Consider the following 14787-nt stretch of genomic DNA (forward strand, 5'->3'; position numbering starts at 1 on the left):
TCAGCTAGCGGTTAGCCGAATTAGCTGTTAGCTAAACTAACGTTAGCTTGGCTGTCGACCGGAAGCGTGGAACAGATCGTACAGTGTCGTAAATCCTCGTACAACCGCGCATGCGCGAACATTTTGCGCATGTGCAGAACGGATCGTGCAGGCAGAACGGATCGTGTACCGACACTCGCAGTAGCCCGAGTTCAAAATCCAACATGGCTGCCCCCTGTATCAACAGTTGTGAAAAGCTGCAGTAACATAAAGTTATAAGCACTTCTGTCTTATTTGTGTCACTAAATCAGTTGTTCACACAGGCATGTCCAACTTCTATCTGTGGACATGTTGTTACGCTGTTTGCATGCACAAAAAAACGGCGTAATGCGTTGTTATCAACTGGTATTGCTAACAATCACTAACCGGGCTAGAGCTAATGAAAACAATGAAAATCTGACTTTTAAATAGAACGCATTCAACTCGGGTATGACGTCATTCCCAGCTCCGGCTTCCGAGTTCCAAGGTAAATAAAACGCGGCACTAGTGTCGCCCAGTGCCGGGTGGAATGTTAGGTAACTAACGTTAGCCAGCGTTAGCCAGAGGGGCTGCTCGGTCCCTCCACTTTTTTGGCAAGACACAGCTTTAACAGCCCCGGAGAAGGACAATCTGTTTAGCCATCTCCTGGTGTCCGCTGCTGCCTCGGCCCGGAGTAAAACAGATGGGTCGTGGACTTGTACATGTTTCTTTCAATTAAGAAGCATTGCCAAACCATGATCATTCAGGGTTTTATATAATCACGGCTTGACTACTGCAACTCCCTTTTCACCTGTCTCTGCAAGTCGTCCCGGTGGATTAAAGATCAACCAGTGTAAAAGCACCGCCTACTCACCAATTCACTCACTCAATTGATAACAGCATCACCGTTCTTAGGAGATCTGGTGGAGCTCGGTGCGCGGAGAGAGAGAGAGAAGTGCGCTCATGAAAGTCAAAACATTTAGAGACCAACAGCCCCGTTAACATTCCCTGATGGGTATTTTTATGAAAGATATAGACTTTTCAGCGGAGGGAATTACGTATAGGCTATTTGTCGGCTTCTTGAGCCGTGCGTTGCCAATGCGCACATTGGTTTGAATTATATTTTATTTGCTCTCACGATCGCTTACCACTGCTAGGGTTGCAACTGAAATAATAGGCTAAAGCAATGACAGTTTATGGAAAGCACAAGTGTAATTATGGTCAGATCTTGTGCCTGACTGATGGGGAAGTGATATTGATAAGCGTTGTGATTTACGCATTTACAGCGTCGGCTATTTTTTTGCCAGCTTTCCTTCCCGTTTTAGAAAGCAGCAATTGTATTGCTTTTTGTCTGTAAAACCGTATCTGTGTTCTCCATATTTATGTAGAATTATAGTTTGCTCTTCTTATGTAAAATATGCAGCTCTGGTAGCTGTTTGCAATTGGTCATGCTGTGCAAACACCGCGTGTTGCTGGATTGGGAAACCATGGGTTGATTGAACTAGTTGTTAACCACCATCGTGACACAGCTTATGCAGGACCCCGGTTGTTAGGTTAGGTGAAGCTGGGTAACTGAAATAAATCCAGGGCATGTTGATCTTGATTCGTAGTACAGGCCTCAGGTTAAACAGGAAGTTTGTTGACCACCTGTGACAATTTTATTTTAAGATACATTTTTTCTTTTTTTTCTTTAAACATACAGAACAAAGAAACACAAATTGAACAGGAACCAAAAACCCTCTCCCATCCCCCACCATCTGCGGTCTCGAGAAAAAAACAAAAACAACAAACAAACAGAAATCACACCTTGCCTAATCACTCTGCTCTAGTTCTTGTGGCGCTGAGGTCATTAGGTCTGATATTTGTTCTGCTGTATTTTTCCATAGGTTGATAGTCGTTGATTTGACTTTGTTAATCCTTGCTGTAGAGAGCTCAAGCATGACTATCTACTACTCTAGAAAGTACACCAACCACTGTTTTATACAAAGTGAATGAGGGGGGAGCCAGCGTTGAGCTATAATTTTCTTGGTTGCATTGAGCCGGCTAGCCAAATTTTCCTCTGCCTCCCAAGCATGTGTAATTTAGAGTCGTCATTAAGTAACAAAACAATCGGGTCAGTAGGAATTTGATATCCTATCACATCAGATATTATTGATGTTGTTTTATTCCAATAGGGAGTGACTTTAGAGACGTATCTCTTTTGGGGAGTCCAGTATGTCCTATGGCATATGTTGAAGTGGATATACTGGTGATTTGGGTTCTTGGAACAGTGGAAAATGTTATCCCAAACTGTCTCCCAATTAATTGCGTTCCCTTCAGGGCTCAGCTCTCGCTCCCATTTCTTTACTATTGGGAGTTCTCCTATAGATACTTGCATCAATTTAGCATATCATGGACACCAATCATCTCACAGGAAAATCAACAAACCATTTAATAACTGGGTGTGCCTCAATACTGTTTCCCCATGGCACTCCATAGCATTTTAGGGATGATCTTAGGCAAAGATAAAAGGTAGAAAGATGTCCTGGGGACCTCAAAACTAGCTCTCAGTTCTTCAAAACTCAACATACCTTTCTCATTGAATAGCTGGTCTAAAGTATAAATACCTCTGTCACTCCACTGGTTACAAGCAAAGGGTTTGTTCCCAAACATCAAGTGTGCATTATGCCATATTGGGGTATTCAAATGCCAAATACACTGCAGGATTACGGTATCAAGTTTCTTCCAGAAATTTATTGGTGGGGGTAAGGGGATCATTGTACTTAAGAAATTCACACGAGGAACTACGTTCATTTTAACAACAGCAATCCTGGACCGTAGTGATGCTGGCAGGGCAGACCAATTGGCCAGATCCCTTTGAACACTACTTAATATAGTTTCATAGTTGTCCTGGACAACTCGCTGTAGTGATGCGTGTATGGTGATGCCCAAATATGTAATTTTGCTTTGGGTTGGTATTGTACCAGTAATAGCTGATGTCACCTGTCTGTTGTTCAATAGAAGAAGACTAGATTTATTCCAATTAATTTTATAGCCGAAAATTGAGCCAAATTCATTGAAGATCTTAAGAAGTTTTGGAACAGAGTCCTCAAGGTCAGAGATGTACAGCACAATATCATCTGCAAATAACGATATTGAGCTGTTATTGGATTTAATCTGGACATTACATATTTTATTTTGGCTTATGGCTTGGGCTAACGGTTCAAGAGAGATTGCAAATAGCATGGGAGGCTCTCTCCCATGCCCGCTCTGTGCATCCCTGTCGCGAGCCCTGTCCGATGGGGAATGGCTGAGAACGCAAGCCATTGGTTGATACTATGGCTGTGGGATTCGCATATAAAGTACGTACCATGTCAATGAAGTTGACCCCCAAACCAAGCCTCTCCATTACTTGCCACAAGTAGTTCCACTCTAGGCGGTCAAAAGCCTTTTCCGGGTCCACTGATACAACTGCTGCCGTTGTTGGGAGGTTTTTGGCTTCTTTATTACATTAAATAATCTGTGTACATTGTCTGCAGCGCGATGCTTTGGTATAAAATCTGATTGGTCGGGGTGGACTAGCTTCTCAATAAAGCATGCCAAGACTTTGGAGCTTAATATCAGTCCCAATGAGGCTGATGGGCCTGTAGTTTGAGCACTTCGTAAGATCTTTGCCCTTTTTGGGTATGACAGAAATTAGTGCAGTGTTGGTTTGTTGATGAAAAGTGCCCATCTCTATGGCCGAGGTTAAAGTTTGTAAAATGATTAGTTAGTTAGTGACCAGTTCTTCTGCCTCCTCTGGGTCAAGAAGAGGCAGGTTTAGCTCTTTTAGGAACTCCTGGCACTGTGTCGGATGGGAGTTGCAGGACTCATACAACTTTGAATAAAAAGATTGAGAAGTGGCGCTGAAGTCTTTAGAGATACCTCGGTCCGTGCTGTTGATAGCAGCTCTGGACTCGCTTTGCTTTAATTTCAGAGCCAGCTATTTGCTTGGTTTACAACCATTTAAATAGTAATTTTGTCTCACTCTGTGCATTATGAACTCAAGTCTCCTTCTTAGCAGATCATTCATGTCTGCTCGACTTGTGACTAGAAGAGTATGTGTAGATTTAGAAAAACACGTCTTTAGAGACTGCTCCAGAGATTTACAACGTTCTTCCAATTCCGCAATCCTTGCCTCTCTTTTTCTCTTCAAATTGACCGCAAAGGAAGATGTGAAATCTCTAATAAATCCTTTAGTTGCTTGCCAAATGTACACCGGGTCCGAAACGGAATCCGTACTGATTGATATAAACTCAGGCAGTCTGGCTCTAAACTCTGCATCAAAAGTTGTGTTCTGGAGAAGGGAGTTATTGAATTGCCACCTTCTAGATCTTTCTCCTAACATATCACAATGGAATGTGGTTATCAGCGCATAGTGATCAGACAGAATTGCTGGTTCTATTGCTATCGTGTGGAACATTGCCTTAAGCTCATTGGAGCACAAAAAATAATCAGTGCGGGAGTGGGTGAGGTGATGTGTGGAAAAGAAGGTGTAATCCTTACTAGTAGGATTGTGCATCCTCCATATATCTGTAAGATGGTGGGATTCCACAGCTGCTTTAAACATGTCCGATATATGTTTTTGGGCTTTCGTGTGATTGACCCCCGATTTATCCTGATTTAAATCTAGTACCGCATTCATGTCTCCCCCTATAATCAGCGAATATTCATTGAGAGAAAGCAATTAATTGGTTAGGCGCGGGAAAAAGCTTTCATCATATGTAGACGGTGCATATACCGAAACAAAGGCTATCTTCCTACTCCTTATCGTGGTACATATATAAGATATCCTGCCTGATAGGTCTACTACTTTCGTCTATGGTGAGTGCACATTTCCGTGACAGCAACCCTTGGTTTTGGTGTCATCACTAGATGAAGTCTAGTCTAGTCTCAAGTCTCTCAAGTCAATGTCTCGAGTACCCTACCGGAATTCGCTGGTAAATTTGTAGCAAAGGATGAACTGTTAGATCTAAGCAAAGTGTGGTAGAAACATAAAAAATAAAATAAATCCCCTAACCCTCTGAGACCGCAGACCCCCTTCCCTCTCTGTAAGATACGTGGCCGTATTGAACGCTGCTTGCGCAAAACTCCAACTCAAAACTGCCCCTCCTGTCTGAAGTCATAGGTTAATTGACACAGGTCTAGTGCATTCTTATGTTAAACATGAACAATGTTACAAAAACCTTAGAACTAGGTCTCAACCATCTATTTAAGTTCTGAAATAGGCTTTGTGAAGAAAAAAAAACAGCCATGTAAGAGTAGTAAACATAGATTATAAGATGAATGTTCATCATGTTGTTTCAGTCTAATTAAATGTTCCTTTACAGCTTGTTTCCCAAACTCACCTACTATGTTCCAACCAGCTCTGCAATAGGCTATGTAAAAAGCACACCAGCCTAGTGAGAGTAATAAACAGATTATAAATCGAACAGTCCGCGGATATCATGTTTTCAGCCTAATTGAATGTTCCTTTAAAGCTTGGCTCCCAAACTTACATACAGTACCCTCGAGTCGATCTTGCACAGTATTCCAGACACCGGTAACCCACAGCTGCCGGGTACGCCAGCCCCGGCTCCAGCACCAGACAAGAGGTCCCCCCGCCGTCCTCTGGGTCCGATGACAGCGCCCGGTCCAGCCGCGAAGCGCCTCGCGTGGGTGTCACGTCATCCTCGGTATCCAGATCCCAACAGAACATGTCTGCATCCTTGGCTGTAGTGAATGTGAGCGTACTCTCTCCGTGGGTCACTCTCAGGGTGGCCGAATAAATAAGAAAGTTTGAGACGCATGTAACTTACACTGTACTCCTATAAATTCCTGGCGCCGCTGGACGGTGAAAGCACTGTAGTTAGGCTTAAAGCGCAGCGTTGCGTTGGCATCACGAATCGGTTCTGTCTGCTGTACTTGTCTCGCCCCCTGAACGATTGCTTGGCGGTCCTGGTATCTCAAACACCTGAAAATCAGCGTACATGTCGTTGTACCCTTGCCGTATATTCTGTGTGCTCTGTCAATTTCGATGGTAGCCCTGTTCTCTAAGGAGGGGATCCACACCGGTAACTGTTTTTGCAGGAATCCAACTGGGTCATCTTTTTTGCTGCCCTCTTTCAGTCCAATGATGCGCACATTGTTGTATCTCGATCTGTCCTCCATTTCGGCTAGCTTAAACTCAAATTTCTTCTGGTCATCAATGCAGGCTCTCACCGTATTTCTCATCTGCCTGTTGTCTCCCTGCGTCTTGTCCAATCGTTGCACCAGGTCCCGTACCGTAGCTCCCTCCCTCTCAAGCTCTGTCCTGATGTGTTGCAGCGAGGTGTCAATTTCTGCTAACTTCACTGCAATGCGGACCGCTGACTGAAGCATATTTTGTTGCTTTTCCAGGACCTTGATTATAACGTTCTCCATGTGTAGGTCCGCGTTAGCATCAGTAGCCATGCTAGCCGTTGCCATGTTGGTAGGCTTCTGTGCTCGGGTAAACGGTAGTGTTACCTGCTTTTTTGCGCCGGCAGGCATTCCACTAAGTCACTGTGGTTAAACAAAATGATTGACGTTGAATAAGAAAGAATAGACCTGGTTTTTTAAAGATTATTTTTTTGGGGGCTTTTTTCCCTTTATTTGAAAGTGGATAGACATGAAAGGGGGAGAGAGACGGGGGATGACACGCAGCAAAGGGCAGCAGGTCGGACTTGAACCCTGCGCCGCTGCAGGACTCAGCCAACATGGGGCGAACGCTCTTACTGGGTGAGCTAGAGGCTGCCCCTGAATAGACCTGGTTTTTAATGAAAATGCGGAGGTGGGTGCGGAGCCTCAGTTCTTAGCAACCACTGCGATAGTCGGTCATGTGATCCTCCGACACTGTGACTATTTGAGTAATGTTGCAGCATCACAGATATCAGCAAATAATTTGGCAGGTAAACTGCTGTCTTACCAAAATAAGACCCTGGTTGTAAATTAACAGATTTTTTCTTTAATATGAGGGCATAGCTACGTATTTGAGTCCCACCAGCAGGTAATGAGTACTTACTCTGATCCAGCAGCCATATCTGAGTAAGACGTTTCAGGTGTGGTGACTCCCAGCGCGATTACTATGCTCATGACGTCCAGCACAGCGACGCGTGGGAGGGGGGGAAGAGGGGAAAGGGGAGGGAGAGGATGGGATGGGGGAGGGAGGGGAGGAGGAGAGGTGAGGAATCACAGGGTCCCAATTACAGCAACAGACCACTCCAAAGGTGGGGCACCGCCGAGCCGTAGCCCACGGCTCACGGTCATGGGGGGCCTGAGGAGAGAGAGCATCAATCAAATCAAACAGCTGTGTGGAAGTGACTGGGATTTTTATGTGTCAGTTTAAACCTTTTAAATGCAGCAACAAATTGGTCAAACTTAAACAGGAAATACAATTTCTAGAAAATAATGTTTATAAACATGGAATTGAATAGATCGGCCCTAATGTCACCGATACCAGATCCAGCTATTTCAGTATCGGACCGATATCAGTATCAGAGCATCGCTAAAAAGAACAAAACAAAAACCACCATTACACCATGACAGAGCGTCAGCAACCCAAAAGAACATTGATATATCTCATTGTGTTTTTGAGTTTTTTCATATGTAAAATGAAAGAAATATGAATATTTTTTTTCCTCATTTATTTATTTTATAAAAATAATTATTTTAAAGATTATTTTTGTTTTTTTAATGCCTTTAATTGATAGGACAGCTGTAGCCAGGAAAGAGAGTGGGGACAACATGCACTAAAGGGCCACAGGTTGGACTTGAACCCAGGCCGCTGCTGTAAGGACTGAGCTTTGGTACATGGGGTGCACGCTTAACCAGGTGCGGTGAGCCAATATGTAAATATGGGGCGCCCTGAAGGGCTGGGCGATATGGAGAAAATCAGATATCACAATATTCTTGACCAAATACCTCAATGTCAATATTGCGATAATACAATACAATATTTTGTGAAAGCATCAATACCAGTCAACACTACAATATCGTCGCAATATTGACATTGAGGTATTTGGTCAAGAATATTGTGATATCTGATTTTCTCTTTCTTTATATATATATCCATGTATTAAGCGGGATAATGTAGAGCGAGGCGGTTGTTATAGCGAATACAACTGTGACCGGGAGATCAGGACCCCGATGCGAAGCGAAGGGGTCTTGAATCAGCCTGAAGGGGTCTCTCTACATTATCCCTTACATATTGTCCAGCCATGGACAATATGAAGTGAAGTGAAGTGATATTTTTTATAGACTGGTTTATAGTCTGCAGTATAGGAAGAACAGATTTAATGGCAGAGAGGCATTTAAACTTGTCATAGCAGGAAAAGCACAGGTGTAATTAATAGGGGTGCACCGATCCGATATTAAGATCGGATATCGGCCCGATATTGACAAAATAGCTGGATCGGGGATCGGAGAAATTAACAGATCCACGGGCCGATCCAGTTTTTTTTTTTTTTTTTTTCCTCCGTCGCAGCACTGGGACCCCTGTTAATTGCGTACCCTTCTCACTCATGGTAGCAACTTCATAACGCAACAATTAATAACCCACAACTAACTTTCTTTAAAAGGATAAAACACCATACCACATAACAATTTGTGACTTAAACAGTTTCTAACACTAATAATTTTACATTTACAAATGTAGCTACACCGCCGAACAGCATGTTGCCAGGTAGCATAACAGTCTGTTAAGCTGGGAGAGGCTCCGGTCACTACTGCACATTCAAGAACAGAGAAGAAAGTTAGAGGATGAAGAAAGACCGGAGATAAACCAGAACAACGTATGCTCAAGAGAGGAGCCATCTGTTGTTGCAAGGTTTTTTGTTTCTAAAAAATCGGCCATAATTTAGCCACTGTTGTTGCCCGTCGCTCTAACGTTACTCGGCCATGCTAACGTTACCGTGCTAACGTTAAAGTCACTTCAAGCATGCAGCAGAGAAACATTATGAACGCAATCCAATTACGGTCCTGCTACAGACCGTTGAGAAAGACGGGTTCAGAGCAATGATTAAAACACTGGATTTAAGATGCCTTTCGCTGAAATACGTCCGCCAACCTACAAATATTATTCAAAACAGCAACGGAGGCTGACAGTGGAGCTACGTTCAGTCGCCCACTACAACCACACTACAACCTAACTTACCTGTGGCCAAGGTAGTGTTTATACAACTAGCTTACAACTATTTTCTTTTGAAAGGGAAACAATGTTAAAGTTGTTTGTATGTGTATTAATTCGATTTGAGTTTTACTACTTTGCAGTTTGCAGAAAAAAAAATAGTTTAGATTCTGTAACTGTTTCATGGATTCTTCTTCATATAACGTTATATAATGTTGATGAGCCAAGCAAACCCTTTAGTAATCAAAGCTTTTAGTAAACATGACATTAAAATGTTTTTGTGATATTCTATGTACTCCTGACAGTAGAATAAGCCAGTATAAACCTATATAAAAGGCCCATTATTGTTATTTATCTAAATTAATTTTAAGAAGTTTGATTACATTATATTTTCGATTTGAATGCACAACTGTTTTTTAAATAACAAATAAATAAGAATTCAATACATTACATCTATGTTATTTAGTCTTAGTTAGGAAAGTAATGTTTAGTTAGGAAAGTCTGGTGCCTTTAGTCTCTTCCACATGGTGGAAGGAAGGTATAAGGTGGAAGGTATACAGTTTATTAGTAATTCAACAACAGTATCGGATCGGTATCGGGTATCGACAGATACACAAAGCCCAGGCATCGGTATTGGTATCGGGACTGAAAAAGTTGGATAGGTGCATCCCTAGTAATTAACTAACTAATTAAATAACAGTGTACCAGTAAACCATTGAAATGAGCCAGCATGCACAGTACCAGGGTCCTGCAAATGAAACTACATGGAAGTTGTTAGTATTTTTATAATTTACTCCTGTGCTTTTCCTGCTATTAATGACAAAATGTCTGCCTTAAAAAAAACTACTGGCTGTACATGAGTATCTGCCATTGGCAACCCAGTTTAATCCTTTTTTCTTTAGAAAATGTACTTGGTTGCTAAATGACAAGCAGCGCAGTTTGTTATCATTAAAAACGCTGTGCAAATAAATGTATGAGGAATACCAGCATCAAGCCAATTTACCAATAGTAGGTCACCTTGGGGAGAGGTACAGGTGGAAATTGAAGAACAGCTAATTCAAATTCTCAGTCAGACACAATTCAGGTACTGACTAGTAAATTACTTTTAACAGAACATTTTTGTTAAAAGTAATGTTCATATTAACAGGGCTCCTTTACTTGAGGACACAACAGTCGTTTCAGTTGAAGAGTGACACAGGTAAACCATCCTTACAGTTCTAATGAAGAACACGATATGCTGACTCATGTTAAGAATGAAAGCTCTCACCCATACAGAGGCTTCCAGCATGGAGGGGAGGATGGGGAGGCTATTCAAAGAGCAGAAAAAACAAGGGGCTTTACAGCTCTGCTTACACTGAGCCTTCCAACAGGATGCACTGATAAAAGGCAACCAGCAGGAGGCGCCTTCCTCCCAGATGCCTGGACGGATTCATCCAACGTGTGGCCCAGCCCTCTTGTCAGGTGACCACATTCTGCTGAAACACTGACCCAGACTCCTCTGCTCTCATCTGTCCCTCTTCCGCACTATCCTCCCTGCCTCGCTTTCAGATGCAGAGCCAGAGACAGATCCCACGGCTGCAGAAAGAGAAACGGGCCCTCCTGTGCTCTGTTCACACACTAAGGAGACAATTTGGCTTATACCAAGATCATTTCCTGGGCAAACACATGCAAATACTTTACCCCATAAACCAAACTGATCGGATTCACCGTTATAAATTTCCAAAAAAGCAAAGCTAGTCTTACACAACAAAAAATAACCCTAACTTTAAAAACATATGCTGGTTTACCAGAAGAGAGACACAGCAACAGGATGCATGACATTTCTGTAGTGGTCCCCTGGCTACAGCGACTGATGCCCTGGCTCTCCAGCACCAGGGCAACCCAGCAAGGCTGGGGACTTTCTATAATGTCGAGGTCAGTTCAACCGTGCTCACTGTCAAACAGAGAATGTCAACCCTATCCAGCTGGCTACACACACACTGGTAAACTTTGTAGCAACAAGAAATGTCAGCTAGCTCTTGGTTACAGAAGCAGAACATTCTGTTACAACTCAAATGGCTTCAATGAAAACAGAGACACACAGGTGTGGGCATTCAGACGCTACAGGAAGGCGGAGTTTGGTTATTCAAAGACTGTTCCTCTTTAAACATGACTCATAAGATACATTGATTAGACAACAGCATGAAAGTGGGCATGAAGGGGTAACGTGAGTTTGTAATATACTTAGACATGTACATAGGAGGTAGTGGATCCCATGGCGCCCCATCCAGATCTTTTTTTTAAACCACTGGCTTTTTATTATCCCTATGATCGCTGCCTCACAAAAATAGCCACCATAGTCCTACCTAACTCACAAAGGTAGACACTATTTGGGCCTCTTCCAAAAGAACCAGACGGTGAACTAGGGAGGTAAATTCCATACAAAGAAGGAACGCCATTCTTTACCTTGCTTCCTTCTCCTCCTCCCCCAGCAACTCCCTCCCTTCCTCGTTTGTTCCTCTGGCCATGAATACCGGGCTCAAATTACCAGCAGGCTCGACAAAGTCTTTCACTTCCACTAGAACAGAGGCCATTTTGGAGACAAGTCCAAGGGGGAGGAACATACACACAAAATGAACAGCTAAGGATACCCTCTCTTACTCTCATTTCATCATAACACTCTCCCCTCTCTTCTTTTTTCTAACGCACTAGTGTTCCGACATAATTAAGTACTGACAGACGTGCACTGTACTGTCCTAAAATAAGCAATTTGCTTATCAGACACATATACAGTACATAAAAAGTGTAGCCCACCCCATGGACTCAATATTACATTAATTTACACATTATTCAGTTAACATTAAAGCAAGATCTGAAAGTAGTATATCCTTGGGGCACTGTCTAACCCCTCCCCCTGCACTTGGGGCTCTGACCTACACACAGACTTGCACGAGTACTGCTGCGTTGCTGCTTAAGAGCAGAGCAGAGAAATGACCACAATTTTACTTCATGTCTTTGCAAAAATGTTTTTATGCTTGGCTGAATTGGAAAAGTTGGTGTATTGATAAAAGCAAAATGCTACAAAGTGCAAAGGAAACAGATTTAGCAAATACATTAAAATGTGTGTGCGGTGTTTCCCACCGAATTAGACCAGGGGGGACAGGGACCTTAGCCGTTAGAAGCTGCTTTTTGGGGTTTACTCTTTTAGTTTCAGGGTTTTCTCTGCCATTATATGGCTTATATATGCCAGGTTTAAGAGTTTTTGCGCACTACCTAAGCATATGTAAAAAAATAAATGTGGAGAGCATTGGAACACTGAGCCGACGTGTCACAAAGACAAAGACACACACACACACACACACACAATTATCATTTTAGTGACAAGCTGCTCCTCCAAGTTTTGCTTAAGTAATCTCTACCTCACTGACAACCATTACGCTTTATGCAAACAACTAGTGTGTGATGATGTCACTAATATACTACTGAATTTTTTTTTTTCAGTTTCACCTTTCTGTTACTGTTTTGGCGTGGAGGGGAGGGGGAAAGGAGAGCATGATTTACTGGATCAACGACAGTTCATTTCCAGGATAATCGCCGGATGTTCCGCCGGATGTCCCTCACCTTACAAAACTTTGTTTGTTTCATGAAACAACAAACTTCAAGCTACACCCTGAAAATGGCATGTTTTGAAGAAAATGTGGATGGTGCAACAAGGCAGGCTTGCTTGGTTATTTCTGGGAATGATTATGAAGATTTACAAAGAATATGTTTAAACGTTATGGCATTTGCTATCTAACTGGGACGTTTTGGGGTTGATTATGGCAGGATTGCTGTCGACAAAGTAACGTTACAAAGGGTAATACACTGGTAAGAGCAAATTATGTTTAACCATGTAACCAGCTAATTTTAAAAAAAAACTCATTTTACTGTATTGTGTGAACAGTTAACTTTTATATTTATATTATCCTTCCTGAGACCATTTTGCAGAGCCAGCGTCGCTGTGTCCGGAGCTTAGCACTGCCCAAGACGATTGTGATTGGTTTAAAGAAATGAAAACATGCGGGGTTTTTTTCTCCTTTCTCCTGCAATGTATGTGTGGAGGAACAGCGCTGTGGAGTAAGGTCTGGCAATGCGAGACTATGATTTATGTAATCTGAAGAGATCATCACTCTCCTGGTACACAGCACGCTTCGCACAGCTATCATACGGTAATGTCTTCAATGAGTTCACCTAGAATTCACAAACAGCAAGTATGTTAAGTTAGTTTCTCTCTGCGGTTGTTTTTTTCACATAGAACCGAGTAGAGGCCGATTTTTGGCATTTTTTTTACATAATCGGTATCGGCCAATATCCCAGTATATCAAGCCGATTAATAGGCAGGCGCATCTGCGGGCAGCCTAGTGTTAAAAACATGAATAGGCGACATTTTTTACAGCGCACCCAGACCAGCTGCCTCCAGCCCCTCCCCTCGTGAAGTATTGCGCCGTGTCTCGCACAGTCACTTCAGGCTCAGACGCTACCGTTAGCAGTAGCATATTGCTGATGTTCTTGCCTTGGGATTAACTGTACTAATAAAACCGTACAAAACACCGCGGCCACACCGCTGTGGAAGCTCCCAGAATGTCATTTATCAGAGTCTGGTTGTTACCCCTGTCCGTGGCAGTCTCATCCACTCCTATAACAGAGCTAACTGGAGCTAACCGCTAACGGAGCTAATCGTTGCTAACAGAGCCTTCAGTTCTCCATGCCTGTATCCATTAACTGCATCTATGGACTCGAGCACGAATAAAACCCTTAATTTTATTAAATTGGCTGGACGAGTTTTAAATTACAACTAAGAGTTATTTGAATGACAGAAATCTACTCAGATAAGATCCTAATGAGTGCAAGAGGACATGTAACAGTAGGATCCAAAACACAGATAAAACACTTCAACAAATGAACAATGATCTAACAAACAAGGTGAACAAGAATTGACTTTAGATAGCCCTAGTCTTATGTGATTCAACAGGAGTTAGGAGGAAATAGTGTTGAGATGAATAATAACGTCACTTTATGTGAAGCTTGCAGATTTGTATTCTCACAAGTTTAATAAATGCTGCTAAGTGCACTAAACTTTATTTTTTCATTTAAAAGTTTATTTGACAAAGTTTATTTTCTTCTTTCCTGTTTCGTTTATTTAATATATTTTTCATACATTATTTATACAATTTACAGTATGTTTTTACAGTATACATTTTTAATTGAAGTATACAAGTGTAGATTGTTGAAGTGTTCAATAAATGTTTTTGTTGAGAAATTCTGTGTATATTAGTGTTACATTTTATCTTTCAAATAGAGGTTTAAAAACAAGCACATATCGGCCAAAATAAATCGGTAGCATTTATTGGCCATCAGCTGACCCTGATTTCTAAAGATCGGCATCGGCCAGAGAAAACCCATATCGGTCGACCTCTAGAACCGAGCTGGTCAATGTTGATATTGTGGTGGGCTGCCGCAAATAAATTAATGTATAGTAAAACACTGCAAGGTATGTATCTGATTGGTTGGCGGGATGGTGTCAATCACTTCCCAACATCGCAAAGTGGTCTATCCACAATGTCGTTTCCCCATATAGCTTCAAGGAGACCGCTAGAAGGGTTATACATGAACATACATACACAGTTTGA

The 14787-nt window shown here is 42.2% G+C and overlaps 1 protein-coding gene across 5 annotated transcripts in view; it reads right to left on the minus strand.

Moving 5' to 3' along the window:
- The window catches only part of setd5 (SET domain containing 5), a 66037-nt gene that overhangs the window by 29445 nt on the left and 21805 nt on the right, over positions 1-14787 (minus strand). For 4 of the 5 annotated variants that reach the window (XM_031277333.2, XM_031277329.2, XM_031277330.2 and 1 more), the window contains exon 2: positions 7037-7288. In XM_031277333.2, coding sequence (XP_031133193.1) covers positions 7037-7107 — 71 coding nt within the window. In that variant the 5' untranslated portion in view covers positions 7108-7288. Of the gene's footprint in view, positions 1-7036; positions 7289-14787 lie in introns of those variants that run through there. The other variant, XM_031277331.2, reaches the window with a different exon arrangement.

This window comes from Sander lucioperca, chromosome 6, assembly GCF_008315115.2.
Source record: "Sander lucioperca isolate FBNREF2018 chromosome 6, SLUC_FBN_1.2, whole genome shotgun sequence".
Taxonomy (NCBI): Eukaryota; Metazoa; Chordata; class Actinopteri; order Perciformes; family Percidae; genus Sander; species Sander lucioperca.